Consider the following 21,744-nt stretch of genomic DNA (forward strand, 5'->3'; position numbering starts at 1 on the left):
AGATCCACTCTTGCCCACTTGCATTTGAATCAGACAACTTCCGCAGTGCATGAGACCATAGTAAAGACAGAATTTATGCTTTTAGTTTCCCATCCTGACCTGCAGCAGTCAAGTGTAGTGATTACAGAAAAAGTCTTGCATTGCCCAAGCAGCTCTGGAGTAAAGAAAACCTGCTCAGTTGCTCTGTGGGGATAGGACATGTGCAGTCCAATCACGTGTATGAGGTGTAAAGAGATGGACCATGCTCAGTTACTGTAGTCAGCATTTAGGCGATATGGGAGGCTCAAGCATGATAAACGAGGATAGAGTTTTCAGAGATTTTAGCATGTGAACTCTATCAAGTCTCTACTGAGTATGTGCAATTTTTCAAAGGCTTATAGCTTGCCAAAATTCAGTGGATTTTCACGAGGATGACAAAAGGCACATGCTTACCCAAAATCCATTCCTCTGCCACATTTCAAGTGCTTCCTTCATTGCATAGGGATGCTAGAGCTTTCAAAAAAGTCACCACAATTTTTAACACCAAAAAACAATGCATTTTCCATAGCCATATTCTCATAAATGGCTGAACCTTTTTGGTGATGATTAAAAAAAATCTTCCTGAAGCAAACACATGACATGGAATATTTCAGCCCAAATAGCTAAATTTTGGCAAAGTTATAGGCTACTGAAAATAGGATCTTATAATGGGAAATGTTGGGCAAATTTCCTAGTCAAGGTAGAAGCTCTTATAGCTAGAATTTAAAGTCAAAAAATTAACCTCAATTCGGTGAAATCTTAAATAAAAAAATACTTTATCAGTATCCTATGTAGCTTAAAGTGTGCTAGAAGCTTTATAGATCTTTAAAAAAAAGAAAGCACCCTTCTGGGAAATTTGCAATTAAATTTTAGACATGATATGAGTGAGAACAACAAATGGCAGTTGGGAAATAAACAGGATGTTAGGAATCAGGTAAGGGGGCCAGACTAGAAAGGGAGGATAAGCAGCAATGGAAGGCAGCAAAAATGAAGAGACAACCTTGAATTCAAGATGGGCTGTGATGGTAGTGTCAAGCTTCTCCACACCACATTACCAGTATACCTTATTTATGACCTATCGGGACTATATATGAGAAGCAAGAGGATAGTTCAAACTTCAGTCAGCTTTAGAGTGACCGTATTTCCCTATGCTGAATAGAAGACACCTGATAAAATTACTCACATTCAAGCAAGTTCAATGGCAATCAATCAGAACTGTGCAATAGAAATATTCAAATTAACATCAAGCTGACTAAGCCCCTGTTAAAAAGAAATACAGAATACACCTCCATGCTTTTGGATTCTTTTTATTTACCTTCTTATCTTTAATGCTTTAGAACAAGGTTGGGCAATAAGTGGCCCACAGGCAGATTGCCCAGCGTGGGCTGCTTCCATTGGCTGGGAATGGTGAACTGCAGCCAACGGGAGTTGCAAGACGCCATACCTGTGGACACGCAGATAAAGAATCTCGCAGCTCACTAGGGGCTAACCCTAGAGAGCCGTGTCCCACCTGTGGGCTGCTTATTGCCTACCCCTGCTTAAGAATTCACATACACTCCTGTACACCTCTCTCACATGGGTGGGGGAGGTGACCGACCAACTGACCTGACTCTCCTTGCCTGGCACTCTCTACCCTCCTTGCCATGCTGGGCCCCAGAATGGACCTGCCTCTCCTGGTAGTTGGCACAGCATCTTCCAGAAGAAAGTCATTGCAGGGGTGCTGTGCAGGGTTGGGGCACAATCCAGATTTCTGCCACAGTTCCCACCAGCAGCCTTTCAGCACTGCGTGGAAGGGAAGGAATGGCAGTTGCTTCCAGCCACAGGAAAAGATGAGCTAGGGAAGGGTTGATGTGGCCTGTGTCTTTGCAGAGCATGTCTCCCCCCACCTCCATGTGGCTGCAAGAGACTAGTGCCTTCCTGACTCTACAGTGTTGAAAGGTAGCTAACATGTCCATGCTGCTCCTGGTCACCCAGCTATAGCATTGGCAGGAAGGGGTTAATCCCTAAGGATGAACTGTGCACTAGGGTCCAGGGACTTCAGCAAACTCAGCCAGAAAGGTAGCTCAGCAGGGGAGAGTGTCTAGCAGACAGAGCAGCCCCACACTCCCTGAACCAAGGGGAGCAGGTGAAAAGGGTGCTAAGCCTTGTCCAGGTGGCTGCCGTGGAGCCTGCAGGATTGGGGCACAAACAGGCTGGAAAGAACTCACCCTCTGCCACACCGCAGCTTAACTGAGGAATGGAGAGGCTTCCCCATGCTAGTGCTGTGAGAGGTTTTGGCACCTGCAGGGCTTAGCTCCTACTGGGCTTTCCTAGGGTGCTAACCCAGCCACAGGCAGTGGGGGAAGGAAGGAGCTTGCAGGCTGTTGGTGAGCTGAGCACTCCAACCAGGGGCTGGTTTCTCTGCATATTGCTGGGTGTGTGATGTACCCCACCTGGAGTAATGGGGCTGGGGAGGAGCAAAGCAAGGAGAGGACAGTGAGACAGGGAGTACATAAAGGGCTGATGATTGGGCAACAGAGGTGACATGAAATCAGCCACTGCCTGGTGCCTGCCTCCACTCTTAGCCACTGCAGCTCACAGCACACAATCAGTGCTGGAGGAAATGGGGTGAGGCCCTGCTGCTTGCTGAAAGCCAGCATACAGAGGGGGCTGCACTGATGGATTTGCAGGAGAAGCAGTCACCCATCTGCATTACTGGATACTGGATCCCCCCACTCACCATAGGTGGCTGGGTGGCTGGCAGCAGGGATCCAACCAGCAGTAGCACCTGCCAAAACTGATGGGAGAGGGAGACTGAAAATATGGGACAATTTGCCTGTTTTTAAGAAAAAGCTGGGATGCCTGCAGGAGGACTTAAATATAGAACCATTCCTTTAAAAATGGGGTGTCTGGTCACCTCGGTTCAAATCTTGGCCTCTCAACCATTTAATGCAATAAATGCACCATCATTAACACAAATACAAAATATGAATTTAAAACTCGCAATAATATTGCACCATAACGTATCCCTTTTGCTTCCAGAACACTTAATCTGGATGCTAAAGTGAAAAGAGGAATTCTAAATACTAAACCTTTTATGAAATTTTCCATAAATAGCTTGACACAGTTCCCTAATACCCCCTCTCCCACTCAAAGGCCATAATCCTATTATGTCCAGTTGCTTTGGCTTTAACCTCTGGAGTCAAAAGCTTTTCTAGAAAAAGCTTCTGCTAAGAAGACATTCTCCTAATGGATAATAAAAACTTTGGGTAGGATGCTGTCACTTAACTTCTAAAATGAGGCTTTTTATAAGTGAATGCAGAGCTCAAAAATCTCTTTGGCTTATACTGCTCTATTTTAATTTGGCCCAACAAGATCAATAATGTAAGTGGATCCAGCTGCTTTCAGATTCTCTATGAGGTGGCTACTGTGCCACAGTATTCAACCATCCACTTAGTTGATATAATTCATTTTGCAAAACAAACCAACAAAATAAGCAAACAAAAAACAGAACACCCCAGTTGAAACAGCAGAACAATAATGATTCTGTATCACAATCAACTTGGATTTGAGTTGAGTGAATAACCTAGAGGTGAATGGGTTCTGTCATATTACCATTTCTGTTAACCACCCAGATGACTTCTTTTTAGAATATAAATACTCTCTTCAGGTATGTCTACACTACAGCGCTATCTTGAATTAACTTAATTCGAAATAGTTAATTCAAAATAAGCTAATTCGAAATAACGCATCTATACACAAAAACTATTTCGAAATAGTGTTTTGCTATTTCAAAATAGCACGTCCACACTGAGTGGACCCTGAACCAAAGTTAAGGCTGGCCAGAATCAGTGCCAGCAGGGCATCAGGTTAGAACTTAGTGTGTGGGGCTGCTGCCTGAGGCTAACTGAGCTCCGTGCTTAAAGGAACCCTACCCCCATCCCGGACAGACAGTTCTCAGTGTTCCCCGCTTGCTTGTCTACCTCGATGAGGGACAGCAAAGCAGTCCTGTCTTGGAGTGCCCTGAGTGCCTGAACTCGGGACACCACAGCACTCGGCCACATGGAGCCAGAGCTGCCCCAGGGCATGCTGGTGCATCTCGTGGGGTTGATGCGATCAGCTCGGCTACATTTGCTGCAGGCTGCCATCCGGGGGGTCCATCAGGGGGCTGTCAGAATCCAGGAGGCCCTGAGGGAGAGCATCCACCCCGAGGAGCCCTCAGAGACTCCCCAGTCCTCCCCACCGGGGGCTCAGGCCTCATTCCTCCCTCACATCCTTCCACTTACCCCTCCCTAGCCTCCCTTCCTGATGTCAAATAAAAGACATATATGTTCAAAAATAGAAACTGGGTTTATTGAACAAAACTGAGGGGGGAGGGATGAACCTCTGGGGAGACTGGGAAAAGGAGGTGGGAGAGGGGAAGAGAGAGAGTGGGAGAGGGGAGGGGGAAACCTGGGAGGAGGGAGCTGAAAGGGGGAAGCAAGGGGAAGGGGAAGCTCAGGGCTGGGGGTCTCGCCAGATCAACTTGACTTTCATGCAAACCTGCTCCTCGGTTCACATGTGGCCTTTGGTGGCCAGGCTGGCAGCTATCCTGCCATAGACGGCCACGTTCCTCTGTCTAGTGCAGAGATCATGGATGTTGGGGGCATCCCCCCCAAACCTGAATAAGGTCCATGATCTCCACCTTGGACCAGGAAGGCACTCGCCTTCTCTAGCCCCTGGCAGGCTCCTGGAAGCTGGCAGAGTGCTCCTGGGGAGCAGTGGAGGGCTAGCTGCCAGTGGCTTGCTGGCTCATGTTTAGGGGTCTACCCCTTTAAGGCTCTGGGGCTGGAGGAGAGGAGAGTAAGTTTTCCTGGTTGTGCCCAAAGTGGCCACCAGGGCTCCCTGGGAAGGGCTGGAGGCCCCCTATTTCAAATTAAGTGTCTATTCAGCACTTAATTCAAAATAGCTATTTCGAATTTGGTGTTACTCCTTGTAGAATGAGGTTTACCAAATTCGAATTAAGGGCTCCGCTATTTTGAATTAAATTCAAAATAGTGGTTTGCATGTATAGACGTTATTAAAGTTAATTCAAAATAACGGCTGTTATTTTGAATTAACTTTGCAGTGTAGACAAACAGTAACATAATGTTTACCCACAGTTCTCTAATAAAACCTGAGCTGATATCAGGTGGACAAATATATTCAGAAATTTCCTCATGTGACAGAACTCTTCTTCTTATCATACCAATGCTATTTAACAATTTGAACCCAGAGTTACAAAAATCTTTCACCTTACCTTCACCACTCCATTTTCATGCATGGTGATGCAGTTATTGGGATCCTCTGAAAGTTGGTACAAGGCTTGAGCAGTAGCTCGATGAACAGATGTGTCATTTGATTTCAAGTAACGTACTAATGGGGCCACAGCTTTGGTTTCTCCAAAGGCAATTCTGTTACTTCCCCACATACAACAGCGAGAAATGGCCTCTGCTAAATGATGCCTTAATTTGTCATTGTTCTAGGCAAAGAAAAAAGAATCCATTCTTACATAAGTAGGAGAACTGTATTTCCAAGTAGCTTAAAGGCAGCCATAATTTTAGAAAGAAAGAAAGAAAGAAAGAAAGAAAGAAAGAAAGAAAGAAAGAAAGAAAGAAAGAAAGAAAGAAAGAAAGAAAGAAAGAAAGAAAGAAAGAAAGAAAGAAAGAAAGAAAGAAAGTTAGTTAGTTAGTTAGTTAGTTAGTTAGTTAGTTAGTTAGTTAGTTAGTTAGTTAGTTCTCAGTTTATGAAGAAGATTCTTGCATGAGGACAGTGGAGCTGGCAGGTTTATACTGTTCAGTGCTTAACAGATGCTGTATATTTTCAAAGATTCAGGTGTGCATATTGGCTGGTTAGTAATCAGGAAAAATGGTCTTAAAGTCTGTACGAAAAAACACAGCTTGAAATGTGGCTCCATCACTGAGATTCTGAAAGGGATTTCTCTGTGTGAGTCAGATATATTGCTCATTCCCTTCCTCCTTCTTCCTCCCTGTTCCTCCCAGAGGACAGCTGCTACATAGAGAGGCACCCTTATCCCTTTTGTACTACTTGCAAGGAATACTAAAAAGGGGTTTATACTCCAAAGCAGCTGTATTATTAGTCACCGTGACTTCACAGACAGTCTACATTCTGAAGGGGGAAAAGATTCTATATCCCTTTTCCACAAATGCTGTAAAACTCACCACTCATGCAATAATCATTCACTTTTGGTTTGATACACAAGCTGGAATTGAGTGGCTAATTAAATTTGTATGGCTGCTTGGATATTACAGAAAGATTTCACTTACTGTGTTTGCTAGTTTGGATAACAGAGGGACGACTCCATGATCTGTTATAACAGCTAAATTCTCTTCATCTTTGGCTATGTTTGTAATAGCAGCACATACACTTGCTAAAACTTCTTTATTCTCTGATTTTAGCAAATTGACTATCAGTTCCAAGCCACCAACAAAGGAGCGAACCATTTCTCCAGCATCCTACATGAAAACCAAAATAGAAGTTATTTTTAAATGACCAACCTGCATTTGATACAAAATTTTAAAAATACTAAAATTGGCATTATGACCTAAATATTCCAAACACTGCAACCATCACTGGTTTGCTTTTCCTGGGAGTTATAGCTAATTCAGAATCCATAGTCTCCTAGTTGGCATATTAAGGCTAGGTTATTTTACAGGCAGTCTAAAATACTTTTGTATTTCACATTAGACCTGACAGCTCAAGACAAGGGACATTATTATCCACTCACTCACACAGTGTAAATGAGCATTCAATGGCAGCCAGGAGTCCCAGGTTCCTTTGAATCGCCAGTCCCAAGGGCAACTGCCCCCTTTGCTTCCCCCTGTCGGTAGACCTGCATAGGGACTGTCACTTGAAGTAGCAAGATTTCTTAATAGAAAATCCTTCCTAAACTTTAAAACTACTGCTCAAAGACATCAATTGACTAGTCACAATGGAATACTTCAATGTGGAAATTCATCCTCTAAGATTATGATGTTCCCCACTAGTATGAATGGACAGATCTAGGGTAGGTCATGGAAAGGAGGAGTGATAGCTCTGTGAAATGTGTGCTCTTAAAAAGTATACTGTAGTGTGAGGAGTCCAAGTTGAAAGGGGACATAGCTAGGTGGAGAAGCAGAAAAATGATGGATGGCAACTATCTCACCTCAACTTACAAAGATATTTCTCCAAAATTTAATGCTGAACATGTTTGCATTATCCTACTTTGCTTCTTGCTCTGCCTGCTATAGTTCTATCCCCTTAAAGTTGAAGGACTGGTCCTCCCTGCAAATGCCTCTATCTCTATGGATGGTTCAAATTCTAAGGGATTTCCCTGCATACTTCTGAAGGGCTAGGCTCTTTTATGAAGATGGGGGTAACCTGCTCCAAAGCCATTCATTAATGTAAAGATCTATAAAAATCTTTAAAAAGTTAAAATTCAGATTTTTCAGGTCCATACATGGTAACGATAGCCCTACATGTCCAATATCTACTATGGAAAATAATATACTTTCTGCTTTTTGTAAAGGAGTAAGGTGAATTTAGACTACTAATATGCTAGCATATAAACAGCCAAGTATCAAGGAAGATAACTTAGTCTTGGGTATTCACCAGCTAAACACAGGGACAGAATCTTCTATCAGTAATGAAAAGCAGAATGAAACTGCAGAAAGCACGTCAGGAACTTTTCCCATATGTGACTGTGGGCGTAGTCTGCTGGTGTATGGAAGGAAATAAAAGAAAAGCAGAGAAACAGGAAATCAGGATAATAATGAGCAGAAAGAAGTAGAATTGAGAGTTTGTGGAACTGATATGTCATTCTGTGCTCTTTACAAGATCTTTTGAAAAGATGTTTTGCAAATATATTTAAATTCAAATTAAATCTTTCAGCATTATTTAACAAAACCATATACCTTGCTTACCATATTCAGTTTCAATTAGAATTTGTATTTATTGAACCATGTAGGTATCCACTGTATACAAATGCCCCATTTATTTTAGATGTTTTGATATAATTAGTATATTTGTGTAAATAAGATATATCTTCATACTATTAGTATTTCTTTTATTAAACAAAGTCTTCAGTTGTTTGTGTTCTTCTCAGACTCATTTAATTTTCAAGTAACTTAGGGCAGTTATGTCTACAAATTAATTTTATAAAATATAAAACAATCATAAATGGCTTCAGAGATCTCCTTTGTACTCAGTTTTCTTTCTGAATTAGGAATAAAACATACAACCTTCCTGCTACATAACAAAAGCACACCTTTTAAATTAATCAACACATGACCTTTTTGTGAGTCAAACCCAAAAGGTTTGTCATTGCCAAAAGCTAGTGTGTGAGGCTTTAATATATACTAGTAATCTTAAAATCTTACTACAGAAATGTAAACGATATTGTTTTTAAATCTTGGCTCAATGGTCAGCTTGCTATTGGGGAATAATAAGATTCTGACATTAAACATGAAGAGAAGAGTGTCATTTTTCAAGCCTAAGGCTAAACTACTAACTTGGTACATGTGAGATATAATAAGCCTTTTTATACTATAAAATTCTAATGTATTAAACACATTTAAGTTCACTATTTAGACTCGTTATTTTTTTTTTGATAAATTACATATAAAATATAAACTTTTAGGGTTGTTTTGAAAAGTTTAGGAAGCATCTTACTGTATAGACAACAAAAACAATGCCAGCATTTGGATTCAGAAGAAAATGTATTTGAGTGAATTTATCACATTAATTCTGATACTCATTCAGTCACTTTTACTCATCAAGTGGTACTTCATTTCTTAAACAGTCCTCATGTAGTAAGAACTATTCATTGTAAGGCAGAAAAAATACTGTCTTGTAAGAATAACTAAGCAACACACTTCATAGCTTAAAATATGAATAGCTATTCTCATAATAAATAAAATAATCATATTTTCCCTGTAAAGTCATACAGGTGCCTTTTGATTAATTGTGCATGCTTCCTGTTATAAGGTAGTAATTGTGTATTAGACTGAATAAGTGGAGGGGCCAAATGCTGAGGTATTTATGGCAGAAATCAAAAAGTTAACAAGAAGTACCTTCAAATTATTATTACACTGACATTTGAAATGTAATATTTATATCTTAAATTAAAAACACAAGAAAACCTATAAAAGCAGGATAGGCTGTTAAACTACTTTAAAAAAATTGTAAGAAGCAGACTAGAAGGCCAATTTTTATGATGTTACATTCTTATATATATTTCCCCCCTAGCTACAAAGGAGAAAAACTTGTGTCCTCAGAATAGCAAAGGGCTTACAATCATGAACAGTGAAAACAAAAGTCTGGCAGGTTTTCAGAAGACAAGACCCCTGTTTATTATGTTAATAGAAGTTGCAGCCTGTTGCCTTCTAATTACACATTTGATTGATAAATCTTACTGATCCTCTCAAACACCAACTCAGCAAAATGTAGTGAATTTTTCTTACATTCATTTTTTTTTCCAGACACTCCTAAACATCTAGCTCCTGACAGGAGCAGAAATACTGTCAGAAAGCCTCATCCTGAAGAATATATTGCCTAATTGGAAATACCAACTACAAAAGTCTTGCAATATTTCTAGCTTAATTTTAAAAAAATACAGATTTGGAAAACATATGAATGTTGATGTTCTTATGCCAAGTTCTCTGGCCTCTTATGAGGTTTGCCCATTACCAGATTATACCTAACTTAGGGGTAGTGATTTCTATTGAGAAAACAAAGCTCATCATCTCTCTCTATATATATTTTAGAAATATCTGTCTGTCTGTCTCTGAGGCTGTTTGTTCAATAACTCTTTCTAAATAATAAGAGCTAGGCTCACCAAATCTGCTATGCAGCTACCTCTTATCCTAATTTAAAGCAAGGTCAGGGTTTGGTTGTGCCAGGAAAATGGGACGTGCCTGGAATCCAATTATTTTCTACCACATGGAAATGGCTGGTCAGAGGGACTGTTATACTGCAGAGTGATCACACTGGGGGGCAGCTGCACCAGAAAGACAGTAGCTAGGTGGGGCCGGCATTCGTCATCTTGCCAGCCATCGAACAGGGTAAGTAGTCCTCCATCCTCCCCCCATGCCCATCCCTCAGCCACGGCACTGGCCGGGGAGGAGCCCTGCCAGCCACTTGCCTTTCCTCAGCATCCCTGGAACCACTCCCGGGGTTGGCCAGTGCAGCCCTGCCCCCAGGAGATGCTGAGATGGCAGAAAGCTCAGCCTGGCCCCAGTCCCCACCTCTAAGGAGATGCCAGGAGAGGTCAGGAACCAGTGTTCCCTCTAAGAATTTCCAACCATGAGTGGAGTGAGTGTTGGCATATATACCAATATTAAGGTCATGCGTGCTGGTTTGGATGTGTATCACCATGGCACCCAATTTATTAACATACACATTCCCGGCCACTGGAGCAGAACCATCCCTCCCCCCGCCATGTAGCATGTCCTGTTCCCAGTGGCTGGAGCAGTCCCTGCCCCCGCCAGCCATGATGCATATCCCATTCCTGGCTGCCAGAGAAGACACCCTCACTATGTCCCCTCCCCAGTGGCTTCCTCACTATGCCATCTCAGCCAGCCCCACCCGCTGGAGTAGCTGCCTGCCATATGAGTGCTGCTGCATGGCTCTCCAGAGGTGGATGGAGGGAAGAATTTTTTGTTCTCCATCATGCAGGCATGCACCTTAGCGGGAACTGATTTGGGAACCACAGGTGGCCCCAGTGGGAACTGCATCATGATCCCGACCTCCCCACCCCATGAGTAGATGCCAGGGAGGCCCAGAAACCACAGCCCAACTCTACTTGTGGGGAAAGGCAGAGACTGGGTCTGGTCTGGCAGGGGGGGAGCCAGACAACTCCCCCTCTCCACAGAGCAGCCAGCTGGAGAGGCTGACTAGCACAACCCCCACCCTATGGGAAGAACCACCAGCTCCTCCCGCCCCTTCCTTCATGGCAGAAGCCAGTGGGGCAGAGCAACCCCTGCCCCCTGGGAGGAGCCATAGCTGGAGCCACCACTCTCACCACCACGGGTGACTCAGAATGCCCCCTCCTCCCAGCCCCCTGCCTTAAGCACCCTGGTCTGAGCCCCCCTCCTCCCCATCCTGATTCCTGAACATTCCACTGCCCAGAGCTCTCACCCCTTCCCTGACTCCTGAACCCCCACCCTGTTCTCAGCCTCCCCACACCTCCCACCCCCTGCCTGAGTCCTCTGCCCTACACCCCTCATCCCCTGCCCTCAGCCCCCTCATACACCTTCCATCCCCCTGCCCTGACTGCTGCACCCCATTACCCACACACATACACTCCCTACCTGAGCCTTCACAGCAACTTGGGCAACCCTGAGTAAATCCTCTAGTTGAGACATAAAAGACAAAGTGCTTGTCCAGGCATTAATACAAAAAATATTCTGAAACCAAATTCCTCTCTGATTTCTTCTGAAGAATCCATTGCTCTTCTTATTTGAAAACTAAATACTACACTTCAAAAACACATTGGCTGTGTCTAGACTGGCCAGTTTTTCCGGAAAATCAACTGCTTTTCCGGAAAAACTTGCCAGCTGTCTACACTGGCCGCTTGAATTTCCGCAAAAGCACTGACTTCCTACTGTAAGAAATCAGTGCTTTTTGTGGAAATACTGTGCTACTCCCGTTCGGGCAAAAGTCCATTTTGAGCAAAAGGGCCAGTGTAGACAGCCGAGATTTGTTTTCTGCAAAAAAGCCCCGATCGCGAAAATGGCGATCGGGGCTTTTTTGTGGAAAAGCGTGTCTAGATTGGCCATGGACGCTTTTCCACAAAAAGTGCTTTTGCGGAAAAGCGTCCGTGCCAATCTAGACGCTCTGTTCCGAAAATGCTTTTAACGGAAAACTTTTCCGTTAAAAGCATTTGCGGAAAATCATGCCAGTCTAGACATAGCCATTGTGTTTATCTTTAAAAAATACTTCATTTTACAGATAAAAGTTTCTCCGCTAAAATCAGTAGTATTTTACATTTAGAACATCTTACAAAGCTTAAGATGTCAAAGCTAATTTGTCAACCCGCATTGCTTTTGCCCAAAAATGTGATGGTATGGTTGTGCAAATAAACTGTAATTATCAAGTCATCTTTAGACTACCTTTCCGCTAATGGAAACTGTCCATTTTTACTCTCCATTGCCAATTCCATAATTTAGCGTATTAAAGCACAATGCAATTTATAAACTTCAAAAATTCTGACCTTCATTTTAAAAAATACAATATATACTGTTTCCCTTCTATGAATGTTCTTAGGTAACTTAACAAAACAGGTACAGTACTCTACTTCAATTGTTTAGTGAAAAGAGGGAGCATGGTATTTACATAAGGAAATATCTATTCATTATTCATATTACACACTTAACTGCTACTATTCATTCAAATTCTTCTGCACTTACAAGCAAATCTTGACCTTTGTCCAAAGCTAAGAATATTCCCACCATTACAGAATTGGTAAGGCAAATCCTGTCCCTGCTTCAGAAGTTGTGAAGGTTCTTGTGACTGCAGAACTGATGAGTTTCCATCGCACAAGGTGAGACAGATTTACAGTAGATTGCCCAGCTCTGCTGTGCACAAGGTACTGAGTGGCACAGGGCTGGGCAGAGGTAATAATTCTACATGAATTTTCCTGTCCTTCTCACCTCATTGAAGTGGCAAAAACTACTGCAGCCTCAGAGTTGCAATAATAGCTGTGAAATGGCTTTACTACTGCTCTTTGACCTGAGAGGACAGACTCCTTCCCCATGACTCTTCTTGGAGCAATCATCAGACAATCAAATACTTGGGCTGTGTGTTGCTGCCCATGTTTAAGCATTAAGGCAAAAGCCTTAACCAATAAGCATGCTATTCTATGGAGCATAGGATTGCCAACTTTCCAACTGTTCAGAACCAGATACTACAGGCACCTCCTCACTTTCTTCTCCCACCCCTCAGGGCTCACTAGCAACCTGAAAAGTTGGGCTGGGAGAAGCTGATGTGGAGTCTGCTTACTGCTTGGGGCACAACAGGGCAGAGGGGATCAGTCCCTTGAGCAAGGAGCTGAGGGTAAGTGGGGCACAATGGGGTGCAAGAAAGGTTGGTTCCCCAATAGAGGGTCTCAATTCAACTGGGGCACAGTAGAGTGGCTAGTTGGTCCCCAAAGTGACAGGCTAGGAAGAGCTGAGGCCCCGACAGGCTCAGCAAGTGGAACTGACCACCATGGACACCAAGCTCAGCCACTGGCCCCACTCCTCAAAAGCCTCATGCTGTTCAGATCCCTTCCCCAGGACGGCATCAGTATCTGTCTCTCTGTCAGAGCTGGGAGGCAGTTCTTCCAGCAGTAACTGCTCTTCCTTGCCTTTCAGCCGCAGAAGCCAATTGCAGTTACTGCAGCAACCAGACTTTTGGTGTCTGATCAGCAGTACTGAACAAGTCCCCTTTCAACCAGACTTTCCAGTAGAAAAACAGACAGTTGGCAACCCTAGGCATTCTGTGAGAGCCAGTGGGAGTGAGGGAAAGAACCTTCCCTTTCTCAGGCCATTTTATAGCATCGATTGCAACGTTAGGGCCACCCATACTGTAGTGAGGTGGTTGGATCCCCTCTGACCCAGAAGAGGAATGGAGTCCTGGTCCAATCAACTGCTAGAACAAAAAGCATACGTTTATGTATAATATTCAGAAAAGTTTTGGAACTACTGAAATTGTTATTCTAACATTTTTTATTACTGACATGTGGAAACCAATCATTCTCACTAATCTAAAACAGTAACTGGCAATATATTTATTTTATAAACATCAAAAATCTTTACAAACTCAACAAACTTTGTTACCAAGGTTCTCTATAGGTTACACATATGGTAATGTTAAATTGATTCTGTAGCAGGTGAAATGCACTTCTGCATAAAGCTTGAGTAATCATGTGCCATGAAGAAGAAAGTAGCACATTCTTCACCAATGGCCCTTCTCTAGATATGGGCTGCAGTAAAAGTCACATGTCCTGCATACCACTTCTGTGAGTGTAGAGGCCACTGGATCTGCATAAATGCCAATCTCATGGCCCCACCCATCCACTTCACACTAGTCTTCTGTGATTACCTATGTGGAGCCAACATAGAGATCTCCTTTCATGGCACACAGGGGATACACTTTCTGCATGGCTGCTCATCATGAAGCTTCCCCATGAATGATGGGCTTCAAAGAGAGCCATCAATTTGAAAATCACACTTCCATCTGAAAACGCTGAATTATTTTGTTACAGGTAATCCCTGAGGGCATGTGTACACAGCAGGGCAAAAGTCGAATTAAGACATGTAACTTCAGCTATGTCAATTGCATAGCTGAAGTCAAAATAGCTTAATTCGGCTTTGGCACTGTCTACACAGCAGGAAATCAAAAGAAAAACACTCTTCCTTCGACTTCCCTTACACCTCGTGAAATGAAGATTACAGGAGTCGGAGTAAGAAGTCTACCATCTCAACATTATCTCAAAATAATGGCTTGCTGTGTAGACACATGCTATGTTATTTCGAAATAATGTCAGTTATTCCAAAATAACGCTACTGTGTAGACATATGTTAAAAGATTAGGGAGTCCTTTCTTTTTTTTCAATTTTATTACTTTACTAACTTGACAGCTTAAGAGGGAATCAGTTTCAGTGTTTTCTTGATGTTGCTCACCCTTCCCCAATCCCTTTAAAGGAATATGTACCGGTTACACCAGCGGCAGCACTAAAATTGAAATTAAATATGAACAGGCAGCAAGCAGGTGTGTGCCTAAAGAGAAAAGACAGGGAGAGGATGGGTGAGCCTGAGCATGTTTCGTGTTCTACTATCAGGACTACTCCAAAGACTCCTCTAAACATAAAGAAAGGAGTAGAAAACCCTTATAACATTTTTTTTTTAATTTCAGAGATTTACTATTTAAAGGCTGCTTACCCAGGAAATCAATTTTGTTTTTAATTCATCAGTTAAAAATGTATATTGACAGTGTCACTTTCAGTAGTATGAACAAGCTATTCTCTGCTGCTTTACAGGCAAATTTCACAATATCATTAATAAAACTTGTAGAGTTTGCCACATTTTTCTGTTTGAATTGTTATGGTTTGGAATAAAGGTATAAATAATGTTCTTGAGGTAGTATGATTCGTAACATGTAATTTAACATTTCAGTATCAACAGAGTTAAGTATACTTTTCTTTTTACTTTTTCATAATTATTTGCATTTCTTGCATTTTTTCCTCTCTGTACCAACATTGCTGCTTTTTTTTATATTTTGAATTAAGAAACTAATTAATCTAAATCTGTTATAATCAATCTTTTGAATTAATGACCCACACAGCTCCTCTATTCTTGCTTTCTAAGTCAAACATGAATTCATGTATGTATAGTTTATATATAAACTTTGGAAATTTATGTTCATGAAAGTGGATGACTAATATCACTGGAAGTTGTTTTGCAAATTTTCACACACAGTTCTACTATCTCAATCAATGCCAACTCCCTACTATTTGCTCATAAGTCCTTCTTAGGTCACTCTGGAATCCATTGGATGTAGTTAGTGATGTAGTGTTATTCAAAAACAGTAACTGACTTTAGACTATGAAACTATCATTTGTAGTTTCCAGAGGTGGAATGGTTTATGTATTAGGCAGTACCATCATCAACTCATTTAAAAATGTCTTAAGACTATCATACACAAAATAACATTAACCAAATAATTTTATTGGTATTCACAATTAGAAGTTAATTAACTTTAATTCAATATAATTTCTACAGCACAGTGACCCAAATCAGGCACTATGGTGTACATGTGGCCTCTTGTAGCCCAAAACTCATGGCATGAGGGTTCAGTTGACTGAGGTGCTATAGACTTCCTATGTGACCTTGAGTAAGTTATGCAGGCCTTGTTTACACCAATCCCCATAGTTGATCATAACTTCAGCTGTGCAAATAGAGTAGCTGAAGTTGATGCATTTACTGTGGTGTTTTGTGTGCAATAAGGCCAGTGGAGGCTGCTCTCCTGTCTATGCCAGCTACTCTTCTCATTCTGGTGGAGTACTGGCATTGATGGGAGAGTGCTCAGAGATCAATTTATTATGTCTAAGCAGACATGATAAATTGATAGTTGGTGGATTGATCTCTGCAGCATCAATTCTCGATGTAGTAGAAACAAGCCTTTAGTTTCTCTGCACTTTCTGCTCCCAATTTGTCAAATGGAAATAACAGCATTTTCCTATCTCACAGGGGAGTTGTGAGGATAAATACATTGAAGATTGTTAGGTGCTTAGATACTATGGTAATAGAGGGTATATCAATGAAATATACAGATAGCTCAATTAGATCCAGCACAGTAACTCTGTTACAACATCTAGTGTTTTTTAAATTAGTTTCTGTAAAAGTTACAGAAGCTTATTTTATTTCAGTATAGAAAGAACTACCATGGTACAGGGGACACTTAACACACAGGTGTAGCACAAAACATAATTATGAATTTTAGAGAACATAACCTTTAAGATCCAGGCACATTACGGGCGTATCTAGACTACACGGAATGGTCAAAAGAGGATATGCGAATTCCGCAGGAGCGGAGCTTTCGAAAGTGAAAATAGTTAAGATGAGGCTTTTTTGGCAACCCCCCCCTTGTCTAAAAGCCACATAAACCTCCTTTTTTGTACCACTTCAGAGGCCCCACACAGATATTTTTATGGCATGAGAGATCTGAAATTGGGTAGGAGGCAGAGAGGTGGGAAGAGGACTGGCATGTTAATGTATATAGCTTCCCTTTCTTCACAAAACCAGTGAGAAAGCTAACAGAAAGTTAATGCAGCCTAAGATTACAATATCTGATCCATTGCCCTCTATACTCCATGAAAAATACCTTTGAAAGGAATTTCAGGAGATGGAGGGGGTCTCAGGCAATACAACTGATGAAGCTAGGTGAACTAATTATCCAGTATAGTCCCGAAGCACAGGTGATGAGGGACCTACTCAGTGGTACAATGAAAAGTCTTGGCTATCAAATACAGGTGACATGTAGAGGTAGTAACTGTCCAAAGGTACGTCTACACTAGCCCCCTTGTTTGAACTAGGGTGGCTAATGTAGGCATTAAAACTTGCAAATGAAGCCCGGGATTTAAATATCCCGGGCTTCATTTGCATGTTCCCGGGTGGGCGCCATTTTTAAATCCCCTTAGTTTGAACTGACTGCCCGTGGCTACACGTGGCAGTCAGAAGTTAATCCGAACTAAGGACTTAGGGGAACTAAGGGGATTTTAAAATGGTACCCACCCCGTGACATGCAAATGAAGCCCGGGATATTTAAATCCCGGGCTTCATTTGCAAGTTCGAATCTCCTACATTAGCCACCCTAGTTAGAACTAGGGGGCTAGTGTAGACATACCCCAAGATACAGACAGGAACATCTGTTTCTTGAAAAAAAGGAAATACATGCGACTCACCACTTATTGATATAAAACCTTAGAGGAGAATGTGTCAATAAAAAAGATAGGGAAATACAATTCAGAATGACTTGATTAGTTTAGTAAATCGTCTATAGAAATCAGTGTGAAAAACTGTAAGATGCTGAAGCTAAGACTCAAAATCAGGAGGATGTCCCTTCAACTGTTTCATGATGTTTATAAAACACTACAAAGAAAGGAAGATACACAAAAACTGTTGATCCCAGGAAGTGCTGAGCACTTAATACAGTGATACTCAGACTTCAGCGATTGCATGGTTAGAGATCACATTAAAGAGCCACTTGTGGCTTGTGAATCTCAAAGTATCACTGATGCAGTACTTTCAAGGAGGTTCCAGTACCTCACAGGATCAAGCCTTTAAACATTGCAAAGAATGATTTATATCAAAGATAGAGTAGAAAGGAAAACAAAAATTTGTGTTAGTGGGAAATTCATTAAAAATTGGAAGAAATAATTCCAGCCTTGTATAAGAGTTTGTGATGTAAGACTTTCTAGATATTTAAGGAACATGCTTAGGAGAAACAAAAACTTTTATATTCACTGTACCATGGATCATTGCTTCTAATCCATTCTAGATCAGTAAAAGGAAAATAGCCACCTTTTTATCTCTGTTTGGCAGTTTATATGAAATAAATTAATAGTCCAGTTCTTTGTGCACAGCTGACTACAGCACAAGAACCACTATTCACAACTGGCACTTTTTGTTGGCAGTCTGAGCAGAGAAGCTAAAGATTTCATTGGCATGGAGACTGAAATAAGTTCTCAAGCCAAAAGGTGCTCCCTTGAGATCCAGATTAAGGTATGCAAGGTTGAGGAGAGCCACTACCTGTGCTGTTCACAGGCTGTTAATAGATTATTTTTATTTCTATTATTGTTAGATTAGCACCTTCCAGGGTGCTTTACTGGAAACAGTGTGCAGAGTTCTGGGAGGGTTACAGTATTATAAAGACAACATTTTATTAAAAGAGAAAGTACAGTTAAGAACAACCAGATTGCTATGAGCAGTAAATGGGTTTCTGTAGTTGTATTAAAAATATTCAAACAAATACATAATTTAGGGCAGTTAAAATAATATGAATAAAATGGCAATTAATTAGCAAGACTTTAAAAATTAATTATGGAAAACCATAGAAAAATATAAGGGAAGTAACTCACCATATGCAGTAATGATGGCTCTTTGAGATGTGTATCTCAGTGGGTGATCCACTGTTGGTGTCAGGCTTGTCCTGGTGCCAGAGACTGGAGTTTTTCTATCTGTATCTGGTCAGGCCATGCATGCGCAGCAGGAAGCGCATGCCATCTGTGTCTTTGCAATTTGTGCACATGGCCTGATCCCCCTCAGTTTCTTCATGTACACCCTATTGCATGAATGTTAATCTGAAGAAGAGGGGTGTAAGGGTGGGTTATGGAGCACCTTTGGGAACACACATCTTGAAGAACCATTGTTAGGGCACAAGGTGCGTAACTTCTCTTTCTTTCTTTGAGTGATGTCCCCATGGGCGCTCCACTGTTGGTGACTACATAGCGATACTCAATAAATGGTAGGTCGGCTTCATATTTACATTTATGAGCAGAGGAAAATACTGCATTTGCAACATGAAGTCATCTCCATTCGTGTGGAGATTGCGCAGTGTCTCATGTAAGTATAGTTGGATGACCATGTGGCTGCACAGCAGATGTCCTTTAGTGGAACTCCCTTCAGGAAGGCCATTGATGTAGCTACAGCCCATGTAGTGTGTGCCTGGGGAGGAGGCATAGGGAGTGGTCTACTTTAGAGGGAGTAGCATTAGATGATGCAGGATATTATCAACTTGGAAATACATTGCATGAAAGTGGCATTCCCCGAGAGTGCTCAGCAACTGAAACAGACAACGTCTATGGTTTGTGGAAGGACCATGTCCAGTCAATATAAAAGGATAGTGCCCTTTCGACATGCAGGGTATATAGAATAGCCTCCTCTTATGAAGCATGAGGCTTTGGATAAAAGGTAAGGAGGATGATAGACTCATTAATTTGGAAGTTGGAGCAGACTTTAGGCAAGAAGGAGGGGTGAGGTCAGAGTACGAACTTGTCTTTATGAAATACCATGAAGGGAAGAGTTGCTGGGACAGTGGCAATCTCACTGACTCGTCTTGCTGACGTGATTGTTATTAAGAACACTGTCTTTGTAGTTAATAATAAAAGTGAGCACTTGGCCAAGGGTTCAAATGATGGTCTGGTTAGTGTGTCGAGTACTAACTCCAACTCCCACATCAGAGTGAGAGACCTGTGTGGAAGATTATGGTTATACAGACCTTTAAGGAACCTTCTAGAGATAAGCTGTGCAAAAACCAAGAATCTGTCAGTCATGGTGGAATGCTGCCAGCGCAGTTAAGTTCACTCTGAGAGAGGATATGTATAGTCCTTGTTGTTTCAGATGTAGGATGTAGTCAAGAATCAAATGGAGAGGTACAGCAGATGGTTTGTTTGGCTTACTCATACACCAGGCTGTAAAATGCTTCCACTTGTGGAGATAAGTACTACGAGTGGTCTGGCATCTATTGTGGAGTAAGATACCCTTTACTTGTTGTGAGCAAATTCTCTCCATTTCAGAGAATCAGAGATCAAACACACCGTCAGATGCAGAGTTTCTGGAGAAAGGTCTCTCCATTCTGAGAGAGGAGGTTGAAGAGACATCTAATAAAGATAGGGAAATCAAGTCTATCTGGACCATATTGGGGCTATCAGGATGATTCAGGCACCATCTGACTTGAACTTTTGGAGGACCCTGGAAATGAGGGGGATTGGAGGAAATGCACGGTAGAGGAGAGCGTTCCATGTGATGAGGACGGCATCACCCAGCAATCTGGGTGCTAGCTCTGCCCTGGAACAATACTGGGGACACTTGGTATTTTGGTATGTTGTGAAAAGATCTACAGGTGGAAAACTCCAACTGCAGAACAGGTTGTGTAGGATCCATGTATGAATTTCCCATTCATGGTCTATTGCAAAATGTTGGCTGAGAGTGTCCGCAGTTGTATACTTGACCCCAGGGAGGTACAATGCAATGAGGTTGATGCTGTTGTGGATACACCAGTACCAAAGATGTACTGCCTCTGCATGGAGGGATTGAGAACGAGCACTTCCCTGACAATTGATATAAAACATCATGGTCACGTTGTTGGTGAGGATGCAGACTGTAGAGCCCCAAATATGCTGAAGAAAGTATTGGCAAGCATTGCGCACAGTGCGGCGCTCTAACAAGTTGATATGCAGCCAGGATTCGTGAGTGGACCATCTGCCCTAAGCAAAGTGGTGCTGCATGTGTGTGTCCCAACTAAGAAGGGAAGTATCTGTGGTAATCTGGGTGGATAGCTGTGTCTGGTGAAATGGGAACTGGCAAGGAGGTTCTCTGGATTGGTTTACCATCACAACAAAGCCAGGATCTTTGGGGGAATCAAAAGCTATTTGTGCATGTGGTGTTAGGATGGGGTATATACTGAGGAAAGCCAGTGCTGAAAGCAACAAAAGAGCAAACGTGTATGCTGGACCACATATGTTGGGGTGGCCATGTGGCTATATGGCCCATGAGCCAGAGGAAGGTTAGTTCTGTCACAGTGGGACTGGACATCATGACAGAAACCAGGTTTCTTATGGCGTCAGAGCACTGGTTCAGAAGATATGCCTGTGCTGTCGTGGAATCCAGATGATCTCCTATGCATTCTAAAGATTGGGTGGGGCATAGGATGGACTTCTGTTTGTTTATGGTGAGGCTGAGAGATTTGAAGAGCCTCTTGCTAAAAGAAGCATGTCCTTTGTGGCTTGTTCGGAAGGATTTTGTATGAGGTAATCGTCTAAGTAAGTAAAAATCATAATACCTTCACAACGTAGATATGCCGCAACTATGGCCAAGGTCTTTGAAAGACTCTGGGAACAGAAGGAAGTCTGAAAGGAAGGACTCGGTATTGGAAATACTCTGAAGTGACCATAAAGCAGAGAAAATGTCTGTGTGATGGGTGTATAGTCACATGGAAATAAGCATCCTGGAGGCCGGGGGCTGCAAACCAGTCTCCCACATTCAGTGCTGCCAGGATGATTGATGTGAGTGTAATCATCTTCAACCATTGCTTGTGGAGGTGTTTGTTTAAATAACAGAGATCGAGCATGGGTCTCCAACTGCCTGTTTTTTTCTCTGTCAGGAAATAGTTTGAGTAAAATCCCCTGCCCCAATATTTATTGGGAACCCTCTCTATGGCCCTGATGTGCAGGTGATGCTTCATTTCTTG

At 42.1% G+C, this 21,744-nt stretch overlaps 1 protein-coding gene across 10 annotated transcripts in view; it reads right to left on the minus strand.

Moving 5' to 3' along the window:
- Positions 1 to 21,744, minus strand: part of ODAD2 (outer dynein arm docking complex subunit 2) — a 240,845-nt gene that overhangs the window by 69,074 nt on the left and 150,027 nt on the right. For 8 of the 10 annotated variants that reach the window (XM_075922571.1, XM_075922569.1, XM_075922576.1 and 5 more), the window contains 2 exons: positions 6,303 to 6,491; positions 5,276 to 5,497 (listed from right to left, as the gene is read on the minus strand). In XM_075922571.1, coding sequence (XP_075778686.1) covers positions 5,276 to 5,497; positions 6,303 to 6,491 — 411 coding nt within the window. Of the gene's footprint in view, positions 1 to 1,579; positions 1,801 to 5,275; positions 5,498 to 6,302; positions 6,492 to 21,744 lie in introns of those variants that run through there. The other 2 variants (XM_075922572.1, XM_075922574.1) reach the window with 2 other exon arrangements.

This window comes from Pelodiscus sinensis, chromosome 2 (assembly GCF_049634645.1).
Source record: "Pelodiscus sinensis isolate JC-2024 chromosome 2, ASM4963464v1, whole genome shotgun sequence".
Lineage (NCBI taxonomy): Eukaryota > Metazoa > Chordata > Testudines > Trionychidae > Pelodiscus > Pelodiscus sinensis.